Here is a 24172-nt window from a genome sequence, read left to right as displayed (position 1 = left end):
TGCTGTAACCCACCCCGAGCCCTCCCTGGACCACTGGCCACTTGTGCGTCGCTCTGTTTGATGTTTGTCAATGGGGTGTGTTTGAGCTGGTGGGAACGAGAGCGTGGAGGAGCTGTCTGTATTCATTAAGGCCGGCCGAGGCAGAGGGCTTTAAACGGTCAGTCGGAGGTCAGAGGGATTGGATACACAGTGTGGCGGCCGGCCAGCGCAGCAGTAGGTGAGAACATGCTGTGCTTGGCTGAAAGTTTCGCTTTTTTTCTTCTTTTTTTTATCATTTCCCTCTCTCCCTCCATCTCCCACCAGCTGCAGAGTTCTGGGGATTTAGTCGAGGTTTTCCTGGCGAGGAGGCAGAAACTTTGAATTGAACATGGCATACACAGTTGTATGCAAACTTTGAACACCCCTGGTCAAGTGACATGTTCGTGTTGACTACTTGTACACGTTTGTGGATCTGGAGCTCTTATGAATACACATTTTGTTTTTTTGCCAAAGTCAGTGTAACAAATCATTCTGATTTTGTGTTGTGTATAACAGAGTGAGGACACCTTAGGATTGCCCCGCCTCTTCATCTGAGTTTCTCCAATCACAGCACCCGATCTGCATTTATGTGAGAATGCAAAGATAGGATCAACCAGAGCAAAGAAACACGAGAATAGAGAAGAACAAGACCTTCTCGATCCTCTCTCCAGGTCGTTCTGAAGATGGCTGTTTAGACAGGGGGAGTGCGCTGCTGTGGTGTATGATCCTTGTTGTATTTTGAGCAAAGCTTGTAACAGACATTTTATTAAGACCCTCAGAGAACTGTATTCACTTATGGAAAATGGGTATAATGGGTCGGTTCCAAAACCTAGTGATCTGTCTAACTAGAGAGCATTTTACGTCATAGTTCCCAGCACGTAGGCCACTTTTAGACACTTCACTATGCTGCCTAATAATGTATCTTAATCTGGCTGAATTGTAATGCAGCATCTAATCCTTCCTCAGCCAAGAAGACTGTCCCATGATGCAATGCCAGAACAACTTCCGTCTATTTGGCTCTTCTCCCAGAGCAAAAATAATTCAAATCGCAATAAAAACTGGAAGATTTGAATCCATCGCGGTGCTGAAGCACCAAGGCGACGCTAGCCGCAACAATGGTTGCGTGCGGTGGGCGGGGACAGGCTGTGATGCAATCGCTCTCTAACCGGAGCGTCTCAATAATCTGCCTCATGAAGACAAACGACCGCTAGAATGCTGTTTACTTAAAAAGCCGTCTATGGAGTCAGTGCCTTACTAGGCAGTTCACTAGGTTTTGGGACAGACCTAATATGTCTCCTTTAATAAGCAGTATGCAGCATGTCAAAACTGTAACCTTTATAACTTCTCAAAACGCAAGGCATCTTCAAGCTCTAGTTTGATTTTATTGTAATTTTAGCCATATACATTGTGTACAGTGCACAGTGAGTCTTGGGTGTTCAAGAAAACTAGTGTAGGACATATCCCCATGTGTTTGTGTCCTTCCTGCTTTATACTGTGAGAAGACAGTTCAATGTTATGGGTCTGAAAGGTTGTGGAGCTGTGTGAATGGTGGCAAAAAGAAAAGTTCAGCACCATTCACCATTAATGAATGTAATTGAGATCACATACAGAAAGTGAAGCAAGTCTTCTGAAAAGAGTGGGATCTTTAATAAAGGCAAAGGCTGCAGAAATTACTGATTATATAAACATATTTATATATATATATATATATTAGACAAATTGGCTAACTAAATTAGCAGTATCGTTTGGACTAAAGGAGAAATAAATCCATGTTCTCAGACTTGGGCCTCACTTGTCAGTTGTTCAGAGAAACAATTAAAGTAACGTCTTATTTCAGCACTAATTATTTTACAGTCTCAGCTTTTTATTTTTCAAATGAGACATGGTCATTGGCTTATTTATCAGTTTAATGCCACAACAAATGTAGGAGGTTGTGGGTAGTGTACGGGTCTATTGGATTTCATTTGGCAGAATTGGATTTGTTGGCGGTATAATGACTTTCAGGGCTTTTTTCTTTCCGCCGCTGACAGGCTTAGCTCTATCAGACACTCTACAGCCAGCGTTGATGGGCTGGAGCTTTTTCTTCCAGCGAGAATCCCCAAGATGGCGTGTCTTTCTCCTTGTTGTTCCGCCCTCTGGAGAACCAAGGAGATTGGAACGGCAAAGGGAACAGCATTTTTGCCAAAAACTCATTCTGCCCTCCTCAGAACGAGCTCCTCTGTACCCAGATGTGTCACTCCTCTTCCTCTTCTTGAGTTGTTTTGCTTTCTGTCTTATTGTGCTGTCCTTATTACACCATGATTTTCACTGTTTGATCAAAGGCACAATAACCGACCCTAGATTGTTCGCTCAGCTCAGAATGTGGGTGGTGGGAGTGCCATTTGATGAGATGCTGTTGGGTTCATCAGTCAAACACTGAGCATTCAGTTTTCAGTGCCTTTGCTTATGTTTTTTCAATTCATCAAGCCCTTGCCCAAAGGAGGCCTCTTCCTGTCTTCGGCGGATGAAAAAAAAAGGCGCCATTTGTTTTGGCGATACTCTTCTTTCTGTGGCCCGTTTAAAAAATCAATAGCACATGGTCCGAAGGGAAATTAACAAATTTACAATGAGAAAAATTGCAGAGAAAACAGTCTGGGTTTGAATGTTTTTCTCATGGCTGACAAACAAAAGAAAGAATTCTGATTACTGCCTGCTGTCGTTCATTAACTGCTGTGAAGAGCAATTTCATGTTTTTTTTTGTTTTTATTTTCTTGTTCTTTTTCAATCATGTGCTATTTGTGCTAATGTTGTTCTCAGAAACTTAACAAACTCACTTCTCTTTGTAGGACCTCCAGGGGATGCTGCTGCTGATTCACCCTCAGTGGGAGGGACTTTACCTCACTTCTTGCAGGAGCCAGAGGATGCCTACATCATCAAAAGTAACCCAATCAGACTGCGGTGTCGAGCTGCTCCCGCCCTCCAGATATTCTTTAAGTGTAACGGGGAATGGGTCCATCAGAACCAGCACATGTCCCAGGAGGTCCTGGACCCGAACACTGGTACGTACTGCTGTGTGTCCGATTCTGGGGCTAGAATGTCTGACCCAAAAATAATTTGACACAATAGTTCCATGTCCTGAAAAATATCAAAAAACAGTTTCTCATTGTAATCTATAGTTAATACGTGTGAGACTGGGTACAGGGTCATCTTGATGTTGACCTTGAATTTGAGTTCAGGACATGGATTTATTCCAGGAATTAACCAGAATTACATTACATTTTTTGGTTTGCTCCTTACCACAGGCTCCACAAATAACAACATTGTCCCATATTGTGGTGGTCTACCTGCAGTAGTTTTTTCTGTAGGTAATACTCAACGTGTTGAGTCATTGAAGTCTGTGTCAAGTTTTGAGTTTTGTCTACGTTGAGCCAGGAATCCGTGTAGTCTGTCATAACTTAGTCATGTTTCACTGTAATGCAAGTCCATCATTGTGTCACAAATCCTGAGTCAATGTAAAGTGGGTTTCAGTTGAGTCTTGTGTAGTATAAAGTGAGCAGATCCAAAGTCTTACGTCGTAAATCTTTGATTTAAGGACTGGAATGTGACGACTTGAGTCTGATCCTTGGTATTTTTCTCAAAATATTGGAAGTTGTCACATCCCCTGATTCCCTTTTAACCTGTCAGTGTTCCCTCTCTGGCTCTGACTTGTTCAGATGCTTAGATCTTGTATCTAGTCAGACGTGCTGTTCAGAGAGAATAAGAAAATGACGAACACCTTTCCAGACGCTTCTGACTACATGTCTTAGCGACTTGTGCACAAAAGCCGGTCATGTTCGATGCAATTTAGCTGCAATCAGCGGCGACGTCTTCAGAGTTCCTGCAGGGATTTCCAGAAGAAAACACAAACTAATCCAGCAGCCTCACTGAAATGCATTGTGATTAGTTCGCACAGAGGCGAGGAAGGGAAAGCTGCCTAGTGTTCACCAAGTCTCCGCTGCAGGAAGAGGCTCTTAATTGCTTGTGGAAGTTCATTATTGTGCGATTGCTGTGCTGTGAAATTGTTGAGCGACTGATAACAGGAAACAGAAAGGGACGGCTTTGATTATTTTCTGGCCTGAACGATTTTCAGGGGAAGGGGAGTAGGGGGGAAGAAAAGTTCTTGTTTTGATTTCATAAGCACAGTCTGCTTAAGTCGTGTCTTTTTGAAGTAGTAGGGAGTGTTTGGGATTGTCGTTTTGAGATTCCGGGCTTTTAATAATGTAGTATTAGGCATATGCACTTCTTTTTAAAGGTAATATTTCACCATCTAATGTAAAGGAAGTCATTTTCTGTGGGACTCTCGTATGAATTTCATGTTGTTTAATATTCATCTGATACTGACACCTATTGACATGAATGTATAACAGTTTCTGTACCAAACATGTCTGACTCGATGTGGGAGACCCGCTCCATGGAGCATAAACTGGTCCATCAGGGTCAACAAAGCAATCCTGTGAGCTGTGCCAATTACTGGTCTCTCACTGCGTACATTGTTACTGCTTACATTATTACTGTAATACAGCAGGGAGAATCTCCCTACACTGAAAATGAAACCCAGTGATGTAAAGCCAATAAGATAACGCTATATTGATCACAAAGGAAATTGCAGCATCAAATTACTATGTGCATTAAAGAAGCCGTACATGAATCAAAATAAATAGGGTGGGGCTCTAGAAGTGGGTCACAGAAATACTATTAGCCACGAGAAAATCAAAGCGAGAAGGGTCTATATACATATATAAATGAATTATATTAATGACATAAGCAAGAGCAGCCTCAGTATGTTCTGCACTAAGAAACAAATTAGGTGATAAAATACATAACACAAGTGAGGTATGTCTAAATACATAATGAGTTTGTACATTACAGACACAAGTATTTATAGCACTAATGGAGTTATGAGGTAATAAAACTGCTGATAGAAATATTATGTAGTGTTTTGTTATTATTATAATAGAAATGTTATTACAAAAAAACACAGATGTAGTTTGGCTTTCTAGCCATAACATTCACTGTTTTTCATCCTTTTAAATTTTAAATAAACAGCACATCCTCCCACCTTCAATATCATCAGAAGTGTTCTAAGAGCCTAAAGTAGTACAGACAGTTTTAAAACCATTGTAAGACAGAAGATGGTATGTTTACAACAGATGCGGCAGTGTTTACATGCTTTGTTTTGCCCAGACTGCCTCTTTAAAGCTTAATCACATTTACAACAATCTGGCCATATTGTGGATGTCAAAAAATAAAACACAAATATGACAAAAAAGGATGAACGCATCAAAGATAATCTTAAAATAGATTGCACCTGGTCAAACTAAATTCTGCTGTGATTACCTGATAACTGCTATATTGTCTTGCTGTGAAAACAGGGATTCTTATATAGGCGTCTATACAAAATACAATTAACAACTCAATACACAGACTGGGAGATGAGTGTTTACTTTTGCGCACTGTACTCTGACCGCATTATTCCATTATGTCGGTTGATGTGCAGCATTTTTCAATACATTTAATGCTATTTTATATAATGGAAATCCCTTTTTGAATTCAGTGCATCAACAGATGTTAGCTAATTAGTATCCTTGCATTTTTTCACTTCAGAATGGTTCGTAATTGGTATATTTCTGAAGCTGCATTTTTACCCCTTCACAAATGGGGAACAAAGGGATTATACAAGCAAGGAATTTGCATAATGCTAAACTAAGCATTTGACAGCTGCAGGAGATGCCTATCGACCTCATGAAGCACTAAATATGTTGGAACCTATGGAAGTTTTTATGCATTTCTTTTCTTTCTTTTTTGAACACTATGTACCCTTGGGGGTTTGGTTGGTGAGGGGGGGGTGGGGTTATTCTACTTGGCTGTGTTTAAAAAAAAAAAAGAAGAGTGGTAATTTCCTCTCCCAAGAAATATACTCAAAAAAAATATGCCAGTTGCCTAGGCAATGCTATGCACCAGCCAGGGCCTCCTGTGGATTAGCAATTAAAAAAGAACCCAAAGAAAAGCCGGCGGCCTCCACAGGCCAGGGAGAAAAGTGGCTTTAGATCAGCGCTAAACTCATAACCTCAGATAACGACACCCTTTATAGCGCCGCTGCGTTCCTGCCGTAATGGACGACAGAAAACGGGAGAATTGGATCAGAGCAAGGAGCTAATCGCAGACACACATCTACAAAGAATTGGACTTTATTGATTAGGACACGGGGCCCTCAGTGCCATAGCAGGCCGCTGATAGCATCTCTTATTTACCAGCGGGGCCAGATGAGACTTGGACACTGATAAAGCAGCCGTCCAATGCCCTTGACTCCGGTCAACGTTTGGGAAAAAGGCAGGCCAGAGAATACACCAATTACCCTGGTGACGGAGCTAAGAGGAGGTGAATGTTGGCCTCCACAGTAATCTTAACCCAAATTGACATGCTCAAGCCATTTTTGGGGCTGGAAAATTGGATCTGAAACTGTAACCTGTATTTCTACACTGTAGGTGATTGGCCATAAATCCCGAGGCCTGCCTGCTTTAGTTATTCTCGCTACATTTCTCAAACTCTCAGCTTAGACCACCTCACAGCATCCTTAACATTCGTCCTAATTGAAAATGATTAGAAAGGAAACTGAGTTTAAAGCGGTAAGGTTTTAATGCCTAATGGCTTTGGAGCAGCGGAACTGCGTTCTGTGGATTGATGGAGCACCATACCATACCTTCAGAGTCAGCTGGAGTGCCAGAACTAATCATTTGGCTAAATAGTGTGTGATTAGAAAAAAATTAAACTGAATTTTTATTAGAATAAACCACACTAAAACACAATTAAAGCTTTTAAAATTAAGTTCAAAATCCTCTAATTTGACAAACAGTCTTTTATCGACCCAGGAAATGAAGTTAATTAAGGCCAGGCGTCTTATCTGCGTTGGGCTCTAATCAGAGATTAATATTTTGCTGTAGATTCAGGCCCACACTCGCCAGCATGAGAGAATCCATTACTGATAAAAGCATCTATATCTATAGCCTGAATTAACTCCATCACAAGTGGGCTTTTGTTTGTGTATTTATTTCATTATTAATGTTTGCAGGGAGGTCAGGCTCCTCATCTACAATTCAGACTCCCCCAGCAAGGCTGTCCGCTGTTTCAGACATTTCAAAACAGGAATCAGATTCAAGCGTATAGTTTTTCTTTGTTGATTTGTGTGTGAAACCTCTTGGGTCTGCAAAGGCTGAAAAGTTAAAGTCAACATGAATCAGATATCAGAAAGCATTTTCCTTTTTTTTAAATATATTTTACCATGTCTGAGCTAAATAACACTATGGAGCTGGATGTAATGTGAGTGTGTTGTGAAATTAATCTTTAAGATTTGACTGGATGGTGAAATGCTGGCCTTTCCAAATAATGTTTCAAATGATTTTTCTGAACCGTTCATTTAAATGAATCAGACGTCTGATTAAACTGATTCAATTTGATTTTGTTTGGTTTTGGTAGCTGTTTTTGGTAAATGCACCCACAGTGTTCACTGAACGACTGTCATACCTGCTGTCAGGGAACGCGAAGGGCGGACTGACGGAGGCGGACGCACACGCTACAACACAGATATTTTATTAATGAAAGAATATAACAAAACAAAACAAACAGAAACGAACTTGAAGGCAAACACGAAGCGATGAACAGATGAGAAACAACATGATTAGAGATGGGAACGAAACACAACGAAACCACACGACTTGGAATAGGAACAACAAAAATAACACAACGTGTAATGGGAACCACACAAAACAACACGACTTGGAACATAGCAAAACAAACGACCGATAACAGGAAGTGACACAAGGGAACTTAAATACATGAACAAACGAGACACACCTGAAACAGATAATGAGGGTAAAGGACAAAGAGGCGGAACAAAGGCGGGACAAGGGCTAAGACATGGACGATAACAGACAGGGCCATGTGCTGAGAGAGCACATGGCAGGGAAAACAAACAGGACCGGGCCAGGATGTGACACTTGCCCAGTACAGTGTGCAGGATAATCTTTTTTCATGTTCTATAAGAACCTTGAAACAATCCCTCCCTCTTTAAAATTCGAGCCTCTAAACTCATAGTCATATTTTTAGGGAGAGGCCTCACTATTATTGGCAGGAACAACACAAATACACATTTCCTGCCCATATTTCTGATTTTGTGATGAAGAGCCAACTCTGGAGTCATTCACCTTTATACTGACCTCAAAATAATTAGGTGTTTTCACAGATTGTACAGGGTTATGGTTGGGATGGGAATATATGTGATATTGGTTAATATAAAATAAACATTTTCCATGCCCAAAGGCTTTTGCAAACAAAATCACTTGCTAAAGTGTTTGATTATACAATTTCATCGAAATTAACAATGAAGTAAAAATGTAGAATTTTAAAAGATATTTTGCAATGAATGGTATTTGATATGAATTTGGACATAAACCAACTTGTTAAATATGCTTACGTTTCTCAGCTTTCAGTCTCCAGTTGGCTGAGTGATCCCATGTAGGAATCAATCTTAGGCCTCCAAAGCTAGAGTCCAGGATTCTATGGGATATGCCAACGACAAGGAACAGAGATGTACCCATATGTGAAGGAGAGAAGTAAAAAAAATGTGAATAAGGCGACAAAACCAAAAAGAAGTTTATTTAAAAATGGTGCCAACCAAAACAATGTTTAACTACAGTGCAGACCTGAAGATTGCCATGGATTTGGGCAGGGGAAAATATGGGAGAGCAATGGCAGGAGGGTGGTATGACAAACCGAGTGTCAAGGGAAAGACTGACCAACTCAGCCAAGAGCAGAAATCAAAGCTTTTCCTAAAACCTAAATTCTGTATACGGAAATGTGAACAAGAGGATGGACTTGAAGGTTCCAGAGGAGTCCCAAGAGCGTGGTCTCAGTTTAGCAAATAGCACAGGAGGACAGAGAAGCAGGATTAAATGCTAAGGGCTTACCAATTCACCGTCTAGCTTTGTGTTAGCACTTCGGAAAAGAAACCCAAGACTGGGCACATGGCTGTGAAAGTGCTCCCCTCATGTAGTGTCAGATACAGGTTCTTATTGTCCTTAATTACTGTGGATATCTGTGCTGCCCTCCAGTGGCAAGAGGTTGAGTCTAGCCACAGGTCAGGCTGTTACTCAGGAAAGCAAAATATGTGATTCTTTTTCCCAGCTTCTCTACAATATTTAGTCAGTACCAGTTCCTTAACCATTACACCCACGCTGGGTATTTACAAAATCCTGCTAATGTTCTATTTCTAGTGCTCAACATACTTGGAGGAAAACAATAACTGCCCTGTTGGAGTTACCCCCAGAAATCGGTCATGTTGGCAGATACCTGAATGGATTAGCATCTTTACTCAGTATCCTGGGTGCACTGCTAAAAACACATTCAAGGCTATTGTTCAATATATGTATGATACTTGTATTTAAAATATATCCTCACCTCCACCAGGTGTGCGGCTTTTTTGTTTCATTTCAGGAAACATGAAAGCTGGAATTATTTAGACATCTGTGAAGAGGAGATATGCTGCTAATGCCGGCCAGGCTGGGAAATGTAAATGTGTTTACAGAGTAGTGAAGACTGTACATATAGACTCTAATTACCAATGGCAGAGGCCAGATACATCTATACACTATATATACAATAGTACACCACTGTTCTAATCAATGAATTCAGCTACTTATAGGCAACATAGACAAACCTGAAGACCTGCTGTTCCAAGAGAAATAAAAAGAAGGAGCCGACTGTACCTGGTGTGTGTTTGAAGTTTATGTTCACGACTTGAATTACTACAGAAATTCATTTTTTTACTTCAGCTGTTTAGTTTTGTTGCATTTTTGGTAATGCATATTCTTTCATGGAAAGTCAGATTCACCTTGTGTTAAGGAATACGTTTGAAACAGCAGAAAGAAATCAGCATTACCCTCTTATTGAGCATAAATCGAGCAACATCCACGTCTCTTTTAATGCTTTTCAACATCCTGAGTTTGTTCCACCATCCCAATGTCTCCAGATACCGTTTCTCAGCTGTAGCTCATTTTGGGTTTGTTTCCCATTTATCGAGCAAGTGTGTACACATACCGGACTTTTTCCAGAACGCACACAAACAAGAGCTCGCAAATGGTGCTTAAACATTATCTGAAATTTATTAGAAGGCTATTGGAAAAAAAAAACAATCATCGCCTTTGAAAGTGCCAATGTGTTGCCTACAGATAATCAGTTGTGATTACACAGTGTGTATAATCTCCATATCAAAGGCTCTGGATTTGCTGCGCATTGGACGTGCCTGATGCCAAGTACTGGATAAAAGGTTCGAAATTCCTCTAGCATTAGGCTGTGGGGCATTTGATCCGTATTCTCTGGAGTGATGGAGCCCCATCCACTACCTAGTGAAGCAGACCTCACTAATGTTCTCCTAATGTTGGCTGCCTTCCGATCCACAATCCCCCAGCAACGTTTCAGTATGTAGCATAAAGCCTGCTTAGTAGAGCAGAGACTCTTACTTCAGCAAGGAGTGACAAAGTACATACTGATATCTTTTATTTCTGAAGGAATGATGGGTGTGAGCAGGATTTCATAAAGGTTAGGGCTTTGTGCACAGTGTTACTGGAGAAGCTGTGTTCTCCATTTTCAACTCTTCCTATATTTTCTTGGAAAGTTTCTCCTGCTTGTATTCCGTTAACTGCAATGGGCTGTGTTTCTTTCTCAGCTCTTGTGGCAGCAGCCCCCGAGGACGGTCACCAGGCATAACCGCAGCAGAGGACTCATCTTCCAGAAAGCCATTTATCATACTTCTACTGGAGTGTAGGAAGTATGAAGGAATGTCTGTTTTGCCTCTTGCTGTGCCTTTGACATCGTCTCGAAATGATAAATGACAAGCTAAAATACGAGTACGATTCATAAACCTTTACACTGGTGCACACCCGTTTATTGCTCACTGAGGTGGACCGCCACCCTGACCGCTGTGCCTGAGGAGCAAAGGGGAGTGGGAATCTTATCAAATGCATTTATAAACCCTTATGGATACTAGATTTAGACAAACTAATTATTAAAATCCAGTATTTGACATTTGGTTTCACTTATCTTGACTTCCATTTTAAGTTTCTGCCAAAATTTTCATTTCATTGCATCACTATTTTTAGGATTACTGACTCGGATCAGTATTTCTTGTCTCTTGGATTCAAATTAATTGCGACTACACGGGCATGGAGCCGGTCCCAGTCCACTACTCTGGCTGAGGTGCTTAATGAATATGGATTTTGGGCTGGTAATCAAAAGGCATCTCTGTTAAGGGGGTTTGTTTCGTGCCTGGTCTCGAGCGCGCAATCGATTTTGAAGAAGGGGGAATCTGATCCTAAATCAGCACTCAGAGAGACTCGGTGAAGGCTGGCCCTCGAGGCTGTTTCTCAAAGCTGTCTCCGAATCAGTTCTGCTTTGTGTCATGTGGTGATGAAGGTTAACGAAGAACGTGGGAAACTTCATCCCACAACAGAAAGGGAAGGTCTATTTTAAGACGATTTGTGAATGTGGAACCTCTGGAGACGGAGGCGTCAAGACAAGGCTCCAGCAAAGCTCCGGCAAACCAGAAGTGACATGATCTTCCCATTGGTAGGTGTCAGAGATGCCTGCCACACCTCCGTCCTCCCAGAGCCCCCTGAATACCCGCACCCCCACTATCCTCCCACAGAGGGTCCCACATCAGTTCCACTCTCTAATGACAGCTAGTGCTGGAAATGATGCCAAAACGCTTGAGGAGCAAGAGAGTAGCGTGGAATTGGCAGCAGTGTCTCTTGGGTCGGTTGTTCTGGAGCGCTTGTTTGATGTTGAGGACAGTTTGAGAGAGCAGCTGTGAACTGGAAACACTTGGAACCACTAGATTTAGAGTCAAGAGGGAAAATATATCCAGCAACCTTACAGACTCTCAAGGCTAGGTAGATATTAATAGAAATCCAGTACAGTACAAGTGTGAGGATGAGCAAGATTTTATTAGTGGATATTGTAGTGTAGTAAAATGATGTATTTATCCTCCACTAGTCACTTATAATGTCACTGTGGTGGTTCCTTTTGCTGTCTCTGTGGTAGTACCCTCAAGGTTACATATTCTGTATCTTTAAGGCCTTTTTACACGGAGTATGTTTTTTTCGCACGTAAAACGGAATTTTCAACGCGATTTTCAACGTAGTGGAAATTTATTTTTTCCACAGTTATTGGGTAGGAATCATGATGAATTTGTCATTTTACTCCAAAACAACACCGGAGTTCAGCTTTGATTCTCCTCTAATTTAAAGGGATTGTTTTCTTTAACTTCTGCATTTTAGTTCTCAGTGTGTTGGTTATGTTTTAAGATTTTGTGTTCTGCTAAGAACAAGACGAGCTGTTTAGCTGCCATTTGTTTGGTCTGTAACTGTCACGGTTGCTAGGAGACGAGGAGGCGGACGTAAACGCAAGGAATTTATTAACAAATAAAAGTAAACAAAATGAACAATGAAAGTAAACACAAGCTGGAAACAGACTAGAACTAAACACATACAAACAGAAAACAACCATGAACTGGTGGTACTGTGTAAGACAGAAACACATCTACACACACAAGAACAGCCAATAGAGCACTGAAACAAAGGGACTATATATACACAGATCACAGACTAGGAACACATGGGAAAGATAACGAGAGGGCAGTACAACAGAGGAGGCACAATGACAAGGAGGGTCTAAGGTGGGGCTAGGGTGGAGACAAGGGTGGAGACAGGAGCAAAAGAAAACTACAAGGTAACGGGGCATAGCCAGGACAATGGTGCTTAATTAATTTGTAACACATCCGTCTACGCAGAAAATAGAACATAGAAATAGAAATTTTCAATTTTAAAATATGCAGCATCACAGTTCATCAGTTTCAGACTCGGTGTGAAGGACACCGTTAATATACGTGTTTGTTTTTATTTTAGGTAAAATTGGACTCAGTGTGGAAAGGCCTTTAGTAAGGGAACACAATTGTACATTATTCTATTATAATAGTAGATTTTAATGTTGATTTTATACGCCTCTTTAATCTCCATGATTTATATTATTCTCTTTTATTTTACACAGATCCGTTACTAAATCTAAATTTACTGTACCATTAGGGAACACAACTAGACTTTAAAACCACTGTTTTTACCTTTAGTGACCAATAATGTACCTCTATCTATTTTTATTTATTTATTTATTTATATATTTTGAAAATTCACAATTTAACACACTCCGCTGTGGTATTAATGAAACCTCTGTGAAATATTTGATCAAAATACCAAAAGGATCAAACACCACAGCAGCGGTCTCCCCCTGTCTTAATAGCCCTGTTCAGAACGATTTCAGAAAAGTGATTTTCTTTCACAATACCTCCCCTTTACACATGTCCTGTTTCTTGTGTTCATGCTAACAATCTGAGAATGAGTTGACGTTATGGAGCTATAGCAAGGTCTGATTTTTATGTGGTGGAGGAAAGGGGTCTAAACTAACAACTGCTGATTATTTGGCTAATCGAGATAATAATGGAATGATGAATCAGTGATATAAATCTCCATTGTAGCCCGATAGAGGACATTAATGGAGTCTTGTAAATGTTTCTTTCTGAAGCGCTCTGTGTATTTTTTGTGGGTAGATGGCGCAACCGACTCTCAGGGATTCTGTTGCAAAGTCATGGCAAAGTTAAGTCTTCTTTGCTGGAGGGGGTCACAGCTAGAGGCTGGATAAGTCCTCTTTGTGGTTTTCCAGCTTTTATACAGGCCTGAGACTTGCCGACTGTCTTTTAGTGAGCCTAACCTGCAGAGGGCCAGTAGAAGAGCTGGGAATCGGCTCCTAACAGGAACTGAACGTCTGTTTATTTGCTGTAGTTTTACAATCACTCTGTAACTTTCAGCCTCACTCTGAATTAGAAATCACACCGTATTTGGTTATAGGCGGCCTGTGTGGAGTTTGGTGTGTTCTCCCTGTGTCTGTGTGTGTTTCCTCCGGATGATCCTGTCTCCTCCCACAGTAAACGTGTTGACAGATGGACTAGCTGTAGATGTATAGAAAATGTCTACTCTGTGTTGCAGCCTTGGGCCCAATGTTTCCATTACAGAAAGCGGATGGAAGAATGACCTCCCTCGGTTGGTGGGAGCCATTTTATAGAAGCTAGTTATAGTGTTAATAACGTAATAGTGTTTTATGAATAGATTTAAACATTTAAGAATTTTTTCAAGAGCGAATCAAAGTCGATTATTTCCCACTCCAGGCTCTGCTTTCCTCTCATCGTTTAAAGGAAGGTCTGGTAACCAATAGAATTACCGCTCCATTTCTCCTGACTGTGGTTTGCTCCTGGTGTCCTCACACACAGGCTTTTAATGTCCAGCTGCAGTCAATAATGCAGACGTCTATGTGTTGATTAATGGAGCTTTGAGTGTATGGAATGCACTGTGTAAATGGGTGTATTATATGCTGCTAAGTACGTTGGGAGACAGTGGGAGTCTGGGGTAATTATTATTAAATAGCTGCTGGGTGGAGGTAAGATGTTGGGGGTTGGTACAAGGTGAAGGACTAAGTCATATTCATTTTCAGTTTCTTTTCTGAGAACTTATATAAGACTTACATAAGGTGTCCAGTACATAGTAAACAAATCTCAATTTTCTTATACAAGTATATACGTTCTAGATACCACCCAAGAAACCAGTGGCTGTGTCCAAATTGTGCACTCCACACTAATACTATACACAGATCAGCCATAACATTATGACCACCTCCTTGTTTCTACAATCAGTGTCCATTCCCTCAGCTCCACTAACCATACACTTATAATTACAGTCTATAGGCCATTTGTTGTCTGTATACCCCCTCCAGGCAAGCTCTGGACCCACCATGACCCTGAACTGGATAAGTCAATGAAGAATGATTATAAAACGTGGTAAAATCATTTAAGGGTGTATAAGTAGTTAATTTGGGCGGCACGGTGGTGCAGCAGGTAGTGTCGCAGTCGCACAGCTCCAGGGTCCCGGAGGGTGTGGGTTTAAGTCCCTCCTATGGTCCAAAAACACACGTTCGTAGGTGGATTGACGACTCAAACATGTCTGTAGGTGTGAGTGATTGTGTTAGTGTGTGTGTCGCCCTGTGAAGGACTGACGCCCCCTCCAGGGTGTGTTCCTGCCTCGTGCCCAGTGATTCCGGGTAGGCTCCGGACCCACCGCGACCCTGAACTTGATTACGGACTATGAATGAATGAAGTAATTATTATGGCCACTTTCATACTGTTTCACGTCTTACTTCAACGCTTCATTACCGAAGAAACAATGGACAATCAGGGGTGTACAGATGTGCAGATACCTTAATAGCTCCCTATTTCTTCTCTTCACACTTGCCCACATCTGCAGCACTTCCCAGGCATGTCCTTCTGGCTGGATCTCAGCTCCATAGCACACTGCTGTTCCATTGCAGCACTCAGCCCTGAGCTGGCAGACCACTTCCTGACAGGCGTCAGAGCACAGAGGCGTGATGCTGTGTTGACATGTGTTAGTCCCCCAGCCCACAGATATCACCTGCACCACAGCTGAGATGTGGGCTGACTGCAAAGGAGATGGAGGACGGAGGGGTGGAGGGATGGATGGAGGGAGGGAGGGAGGGTGGACAAGTCCAGGGCCGTCACCTTCATTTCATTTTACCTACTTGCAATTTTGCGCCTAAGCTCTGGGTTTGCAGTGGCATTATTAAAGGCAATCCCACCTCCACTGAGAGACACTTGTCCAAGGCAGGGGACAGTCAGAGGTGCTGATAGTGAGTGAACACTGCCGGTTGGGGAGCTGTGCTGTTAAATGTCAAATGCGCTGTTAATCTAATTCATTTTCCTTCAATTGTAACCCTGTCATTTCCTGCAAGTGGAGCCAGTCTCAGTATTTTACACTTACTTTAAAGGAGACATATTAGACCCTGTTTCCACAAGTTAACACAGTTCACTGGGGGTTTAATGAAACACCAATGACTTGCTTTGGTCAAAACTCCACAAGGATCAAACACCACAGCACCGTTCTCCCCTGTGTAATCAGCTTTGTTCTGAAGGACCAGTTTCAGCACCTTTTCTTTTAAATAAGAAAGAGCCACAGCTCAGTTCGGCGCCAGAGCCCCGGAGTGAGGAGTGAGAAGCAGAATCTCTGTATTTTAGTCATTTTCACTTGGTTCTTTTACTTCTCCATTCACATTTTCTTCATATTTAAGCAGACACTTATTTTCCTCATTTGTTTTGCACTGTTTAAGCTCGTTGTTGTGCTTCTACATAAACACAGGTCCAGAAGAGGAGATGAGGAGGCGGGACAATTCTGAAGTCTCTGAATACTAAGGAAAATGTCACACAAGATCAGATCAACTCCTTCTATCTCGTGTTATCAGACTAAAGGCTAATTTATGCTCAGTGTTAATACGGGTATTGGATATGCATTAAGCCTTCTGTCTGTATTCCACTTTCATTTCATGTATTGTCTCTGTTCAGTTAAAAACATGTGTCTCTGTTTTTGTTGATTTTTAGTTTGCGCTGCTGCCTCTTTTGTCGTTGTTGTAGTAAGTAATGTTACATTATCACCAGCTCCTACGAAATTGCCTTGTTTTGTTGTCAGAAACTGGACTCTGAACGGCCCTCTAGTGGGTGTCTTTCTTCACATCTAGACAATGTAACTTGGAACCCCAAATTAACAAGCACTAATATATATTTAATTTTTAAAATATATAGTATGTAATAAGTAGTGCTGATCTACAGAGATGTGGAAATAGTGGCACAGTCACATGAGATATTCTCCTCCACTTCCAAGTACCTCATGCACTAAAAGGAGAACACTAACTGCATTTATTTGAAGTATAAATCTGTTATGCTGGCTTCCAGATATTTGCATTGGTAGGATATTGTAAAAAATTGGAAAAATAGAAGGCCACCCTACATTCTGAGAGTGAGGCCAGTTGTGTTCTAAAAGACTCCTGGTTTTAATCAAGTGGGACATCCAACCATTCATTATTTGTAACCCTTATCCAGTTCAGGGTCGCGGTGGGTCCAGAGCCTACCTGGAATCATTGGGCGCAAGGCGGGAATACACCCTGGAGGGGGCGCCAGTCCTTCACAGGGCAACACAGACACATTCACACATTCACTCACACACTCACGGACCTACGGACACTTTTGAGTCGCCAATCCACCTACCAACGTGTTTGGACTGTGGAAGGAAACCGGAGCACCCGAAGGAAACCCGGGGGACACGGGGAGAACACACCACACTCCTCACAGACAGTCACCCGGAGGAAACCCACGCAGACACAGGGAGAACACACCACACTCCTCACAGACAGTCACCCGGAGGAAACCCACGCAGACACAGGGAGAACACACCACACTCCTCACAGACAGTCACCCGGAGGAAACCCACGCAGACACAGGGAGAACACACCACACTCCTCACAGACAGTCACCCGGAGGATACCCACGCAGACACAGGGAGAACACACCACACTCCTCACAGACAGTCACCCGGAAGAAACCCACGCAGACACAGGGAGAACACATCACACTCCTCACAGACAGTCACCCGGAGCGGGAATCGAAGCCACAACCTCCAGGTCCCTAGAGCTGTGTGTCGCAGTCACACCGTGCCGCCCTAACATCCAACCAGCAAACTCAGAATGAGAGTAACAACACATAGACACCTCTGGTACCACCTGAGTCATTCTTATACAGGGTCCATTCATAGTCGTAATTAAGACATAGAAAAACAAAATGCTGTCAGAAAAGTTGGTCACAAGCACTGCACCAATTAAACAGTAGGGCTTCTGAGAAAAATAGCTCTGTTTTACCCATGATGCTTCCTGCCCTGTGGCTGAATGAGCTAAATCTGTGGTTTGAGGTGGTCTTGCTGAGCATGGGGTCTGGCATACCGAGCGTTTATTCGTAAGTTTGCATGAGGAGCGTGCCATGTGGCTGGTAGGGAGCCCATCACAACACGATGCAGGATGACGCTAATGCACTATTACTGCATCCCCCTCAGCTAAATGTCATGTCCTGCTCCATTGTGAAAGCACATACACACACGCACACGCACACACACACACACTGGGAAAGAATGGGATGAGTCACTTAGCAAGGGTCATCCAGGGTCCACATAGAAATCAGTGTCAACTAAAACAACATAAGCTACACTGAGGGCGTACAGCACCTGCCAGCCCCTCTGGCAGTTATAGTTCTACTTTTACACAGTTAAAACATTGCCTTTTTATTGCAGTATGCTGTATATATATGTATAAATTTCATTTTTGTAGTTTACTGCATCATTTGAATACAGCATCTGTCCTTCCCTGTAAAAATCCCATGATGATTAACCAATACACATGCTCCAAATTTTCTTGGAATAAAATATTTTAACAATGACTTCCATTGAGAATCAAGAAGGTTTTTTTTCTTTCTCCTGGAAAGTTGCTATTTTTAGAGATAAATGGTTTTTAATTGGACAGTCATGATATGAGAGTTAAACTTACTGTGAAGACATCTGAACACTCTTTAAAGGGATGTGTACAGGTACAGTTCTTAAAAAGCTGTATTATTAGAAACTGTAATTCTGCAGAAAGAAAATGACAGCACTCCACCAGTGCACCACCTCAGACCTAGTTCACCACCCAACTTCAGCTTCAATCTACAGATACTGTAGGAATAGGTCCAATAGCTCACAACATCAGTCTATTGATTCACTGACTCCAGCTCTTATATAAACACCATCAGGGATCTTTTCATCGATGTGATACGCTCTGCTGAGCTTTAGTCCAAAGACCAAGGAAAAAATAAATATCTTATAACCATATATTTGTACATGGTCCACTGAGGTGGGAAGACCCCTGAAGGAAGACAGTGAGTGAGTCTTTATCCACATCCATTGCTGATCTTTAATGTTACCTTTGTTAAACGGGACGTCTACGATTATGGGCAACGGCAGTTCTCTCTGGTTGTTTACATTCAGAAGGTCGAATGGTGGTGGAATGGTTTTTTCACTCATTTACAGACAGTGGGGGTATAATAAACACATTAGAGCAGTTTCGAGCACTCAAACAGATTGGAGAGGAAATGGTGAGGGGACATCTTCTGAATTTTATAAAAAGTGTTTTTTTATTATTATTATTACAGTCATGAACATCACCTTTAATCATTGGAAGTGGCAAATTTCTCTCAGTTAGTTTCAAATAATTAAACATCTATTTCACTTTTAGCTCTCACACACCTGCCGTTATATAAGCAGTTCATTTACACCATGTATTTTTTTAATGTTTTCCTTCATCGGAACCTTTAACAAATACACAAATTGCGACTGTTTCAAGTGTTATATTTTGTTATTATAAAGTTTTTATTTCACATCACATTGTTTTTTGGCCTCATGTTCAGAATAATTAGTAAATAATACCTTCAAAATTATGCCTCACACATCCCCCCCCCCACCCCCCAAAAAAAAAAACCAAAAACAAAAGGAAACAATGAAGGAAAATAAAATGAACCAATTAACACATTTTAATGAACATTCTCTTTTGACATATTCTCACAAGCTGTGGACATTTGCCAATGGTCTCATGAATATTCATAACCACTGTTGCATGCCTGCATGCTCTTGCTAATTGTGAAATGTATTTTTGCAGCCAGTAACACGTGAACAAAAAGTGTGGGAAAGTCTAGAAAAGTTATAATGCACTGTTCAGCCACAGTAGTGAAACACTAGGTGAAGTGAATTTGAAAAAGGGCCAAATTGTGATGGATAGAGGACTGAGACAGAGCATCTGTGAATGGCAGGTCCTGTGTAATGTTCTGGTATTCAGTGGTTAGTTCCAAAGAAGGGCGACCAGTGAATGGGACATGAACACCTGAGGTTCACTTTTGCATGTGTGGAGAGTGAAAGCCTGTCCCTCTGGTCTGATTACAAACAGCTGAAAAGGTTGAGCCCCTTAAAGCTTGTTGTGTATGGGGCTGCATAGCTGCAGACCTGTTGAGTGGCCATTTTGACTCTGAGAAGTGGACTATAGAGTTGTGGAAGAAGCTGGTCTCTGATGAATCTGTTCCAGGGGACTTACCTGCTGAGACTCCAGGATGCTCTATGGGAAGAAGACAAACTATTAGATGTAGTTGATGCTCTGGGCAATATTCTACTGGGAAACCTTGTTTCATGTTCATGTTCATTGCTGCAGACCAAGTACACCTCTTCATGGCAACAGTTTTCCCTGTTGGCACTGGCCTCTTTCAGAAGGATAATGCACCATGACACACTGCAAAACGTTCCTCAAGAATGGTTTGTTGAACTGGAAAAAGACCTCAGGGCATTGACTTAGCCTCTAAATTCCCCCAGATCTCAATCCAATCCAACATATGGGATGTGCTGGAATACAGGATTCATCCAGAGGTCTTTTGGAGTCCATGCCTCCACAGGTCCGAGCTGTTTTTGCAGCACAACTGAGACCTACACTCTTACATATAAAGGTGCTGCAAAAGTTCTTTGAGTGATGCCAGAGAAAAAACACCTTTTGCTGATATGTTTACATAGATAAAGAACCTATAAAAGGTCCTTCATGCTCACACATCTCTTAAACAAACCTGGTTCTTTATGGAAACATAAGTGGTTCTTCTACCCTTTGTAGCACCTTTATTTTTAGAGGTTACACAATAGGAGGACACACCTTGTAACTAGTAAACTGCACACAGCAGTGATGGAGCTTCATTTAATACTTCTAGGAGGAGTGGCAGAATTTAACATTAAACATCCTTACCTGACCTCGCTTATACCATCAAATAATCACTGCAGTCTTCCAACATGTAGTGTTTTAAGTAAAATAGAGACTGTTACAGCAGCCAAGTGAGAACAAATGTTGCATGACCAGTTATAAAAAAGAAAACCCTTTGACAGAGTAGTGCATATTGTGTATTGCAGTAAAAAATGTCTAGATTATGGAGAATGTTCAAGGTTAGAGCTGAGGGACCTGCTGAGGGACAAAACTGGCAAAGATGATTAAAGAACACACTGTTCATCTTGGTCCTGCTTTAAACCTAACACAAAGACCCACAGCACTGTTTTCGGTTCAGTAGAACAAGCATTTCAGAACTAACCCTTGCCCGTGTAGCTGTCCGTGGTGCTGAAAACCCCAGCCGAAAATGATTTGATCACTGTTCAGAGCGTCAGCAGTGTTTACGCCGCTTAGACGAGAACAGATCTATAGTAATTGTTTATTTGTTTGGGATGCTTGCCAAAGGCCCAAACACAGTTTTGTTTGTGAAGCCTTCAGCATCAAAACCTCTCACAGTTTTAATATTGCAGATTAATAGAACCAAACACAAATCCGACAGCAATGAAATGCATTGGACTCCGGCCTATTACCCATTGCGTACCAGTTCTGAGACCAGATTCAGAAAAGTGTTTTTAAGAAAACTTTAAGTGGTGTGTTTTAACTTCACAACTCAAATAACGTCTGATAACTCATGCTGCATTCAAATCTCCACAGAAAAACAGGAAAAGTGCTGTGTGAGAAACTGTTCCCTATGTATTATTTACTATATAGTGTGTTATTTTAGTGTTCAGGCGTTTTATAAGGGAAAACATAGTGGATAATTTTCAGTGCAGTTTAACAATTCCACAATGCACCATAAAAGGTAGTGTATAACCCATGTGCACTAATTAAGACTAGATAGCGGATACCCATAATGCACTGTGCTAATTGAAATCCTCACTCACTACCCTTCTCAATTCAGTTCCTTTTAATTGTGCACTGTATAGTTAGTAATACAGGGAATAGTGAATAGGAAGCCAGTTTTGGACACAGCTTAAGGGTGTTTCTCAATGTGCGTTCTCGCGTTCTTGCTTGATGTCTTTTTCCACTGTGGAAAATACTCAAGAACACAGATGCCAATAATAGTTAAAGTATATCCAGATCACTAGCTCCAGTGCCAAGTGAAGACACAGCATTGCAGTGGAGCAGTGGAGCAACGGAGCTTTGTTCTGTGGAGCGACAGAGCAGCATACAGTCCATTTAGGATGATACAATCAGCTCCTCACAGCAATGTTTCAATATCAGGTATAAAGTTGTTATTGCAACAAGCTCCCAATTAATGCTCTTCATTTTGCTGGAGGCTCATGTGTCTATGTCTTGAGTCATAGTGATATAAGAGTTAGTGCTTCAGGTACTGGGATCAGTTTCTGTGCGAGAGCTGAAGGATGGTGAGGAAGGGGCACCATGGTGCACTAGAGCAGGCCCGAAACTGTGTTAAAAGCTGTCTTTCTGCTCAGGGTGGGTATTCGCTGAGTGAGCACACCATAGCAGCCACTGCCCACTGCTGAGAACTCTGCCTGAACTCTGCAGGCTGAGGGCAAGCTCGGATCTCTGGCAGCTGCCCTGTGGTGAAGATTCGACATCATGCAGCACTGCAGTGAGTTACAGGTCGACAGTGATATTTGAAAGTGGGAAACCAACCCTCATCTCTTACTTTCAGTCAGAGTTCAACATGATACAAATATATAGAGAAAGTGTGACTAAAGATAGAGATGTGAAACAATCATTACAGATGTCTTTGAAGACCTGAAAATGAGTCTTATTAAACACAACGTATGCGATTGTGGGGAAAGGCCGTTCTCTCCTTTATGTTCATTTAAGGTGGAAGATTATGTTTAAGGGGAATAAAAATAACTGTTCTTTGTGTGAGGCTGAAGTTTAAATTGTCTGTAAGTTTGAATTACCACAGAAACCCATTTGTATCTCGAGTTTAGTTTTGTAGCACTTTCAGTCTGTTCATTTCCATGCAGTTAGCGTTCACACAAATTTAGTTATTTCCACCTAAGTAATAATTACAGCAAAAATAAGTCAATATTTAAGACAAATGGAAGCTCCAGTAAAAGCTTAAAGGCAATATTTACCATTTTAATTTTTAATTAAACTCAGAGAATGTTTTCTCCTGATTAGTTCTTAGGTTTGACTACACACTGGAAAAAGCTCCATTGTTTGTACACAGCTCTAGCTCTGTAAATGGGCAAAAAAAGGGTCTGTTCCGAAATTGCTAAGGCTTCCTCTGTCTGTTTCGGTGGCTGAGCCATGGCTGAGAAATGACATCTGGAGGTGTGTGGACGATGGAGAGACTTCCACATGTTGAAAAGTGTTCAAAAATCTGAGAATGTGGCCCTGTTTTTGCTCCATATCTGCGTAATATTGACTTATTTTTGCTGTTATTGTTATATTACTTAAGGTGGAACTGACCCCAATTCCAGAGAACAATAACTGCATTAAGTTAACACAGATCATTCATTCATTCATTATCTGTAACCCTTATCCAGTTCAGGGTTGCGGTGGGTCCAGAGCCTACCTGGAATCATTGGGCACAAGGCGGGAATACACCCTGGAGGGGGCACCAGTCCTTCACAGGGCAACACAGACACACATTCACTCACACATTCGGACACTTTTGAGTCACCAATCCACCTACCAATGTGTGTTTTTGGACCGTGGGAGGAAACCGGAGGAAACCCACATAGACACAGGGAGAACACACCAACTCCTCACAGACAGTCACCCGGAGCGGGAATCGAACCCACAACCTCCAGGTCCCTGGAGCTGTGTGACTGCGACACCTACCTGCTGCGCCACCGTGCCGCCTAACACAGATCAACGGTGCTTCAAAACGTACAGAGAAATGAAACATTAGCTACGAGCAAGCTACAGTCGGCTCCTTACTCAAACATACCTTTCCACCTTACGCAGCGTCTGAATGAAAACAAACGAGTGGGAGTTTATTTTGTTGTGAGAAGAGGAGTAGTCCTCCAGAATCGTCGATGTTGCTTTTAATCCTATCCTTAGCAGTGAACACACTCTCAATGGAGATTAGGGGAATGAAACATTCACACACCGAGAGCGTCCAGGGTAATGTGCCTAACTCAAGCGTGTTTTTCACCACACCACATCCAATGTTCTTACTGCTCCTGGGAATTGTCTTCCAGTCCCACGTCTGCTTCTGTAGGCCAGAGCTACACATTCTGTGTAATTTTTTTTTATGTAGATTGTTTGTCCTGTGGTAGAAAATTGAATAACCTGTTCTTACATTTGACTGAGACAGTGATTGCTGGTGTTTTTACCC

The 24172-nt window shown here is 41.7% G+C and overlaps 1 protein-coding gene across 3 annotated transcripts in view; it reads left to right on the top strand.

The window, feature by feature from the left end:
• LOC136676727 (netrin receptor UNC5D-like) overlaps positions 1 to 24172 on the top strand; it is a 241445-nt gene that overhangs the window by 120799 nt on the left and 96474 nt on the right. For all 3 annotated transcript variants that reach the window (XM_066653920.1, XM_066653921.1, XM_066653919.1), the window contains exon 2: positions 2844 to 3056. In XM_066653920.1, the coding sequence (XP_066510017.1) occupies positions 2844 to 3056 (213 nt within the window). The remainder of the gene's footprint in view (positions 1 to 2843; positions 3057 to 24172) is intronic.

Source organism: Hoplias malabaricus, chromosome X2, assembly GCF_029633855.1.
Source record: "Hoplias malabaricus isolate fHopMal1 chromosome X2, fHopMal1.hap1, whole genome shotgun sequence".
In the NCBI taxonomy this organism is placed as follows: Eukaryota; Metazoa; Chordata; class Actinopteri; order Characiformes; family Erythrinidae; genus Hoplias; species Hoplias malabaricus.
The sequence above is the reverse complement of the archived record's forward strand: the minus strand, read 5'-3'. Positions and strand labels throughout refer to the sequence as shown.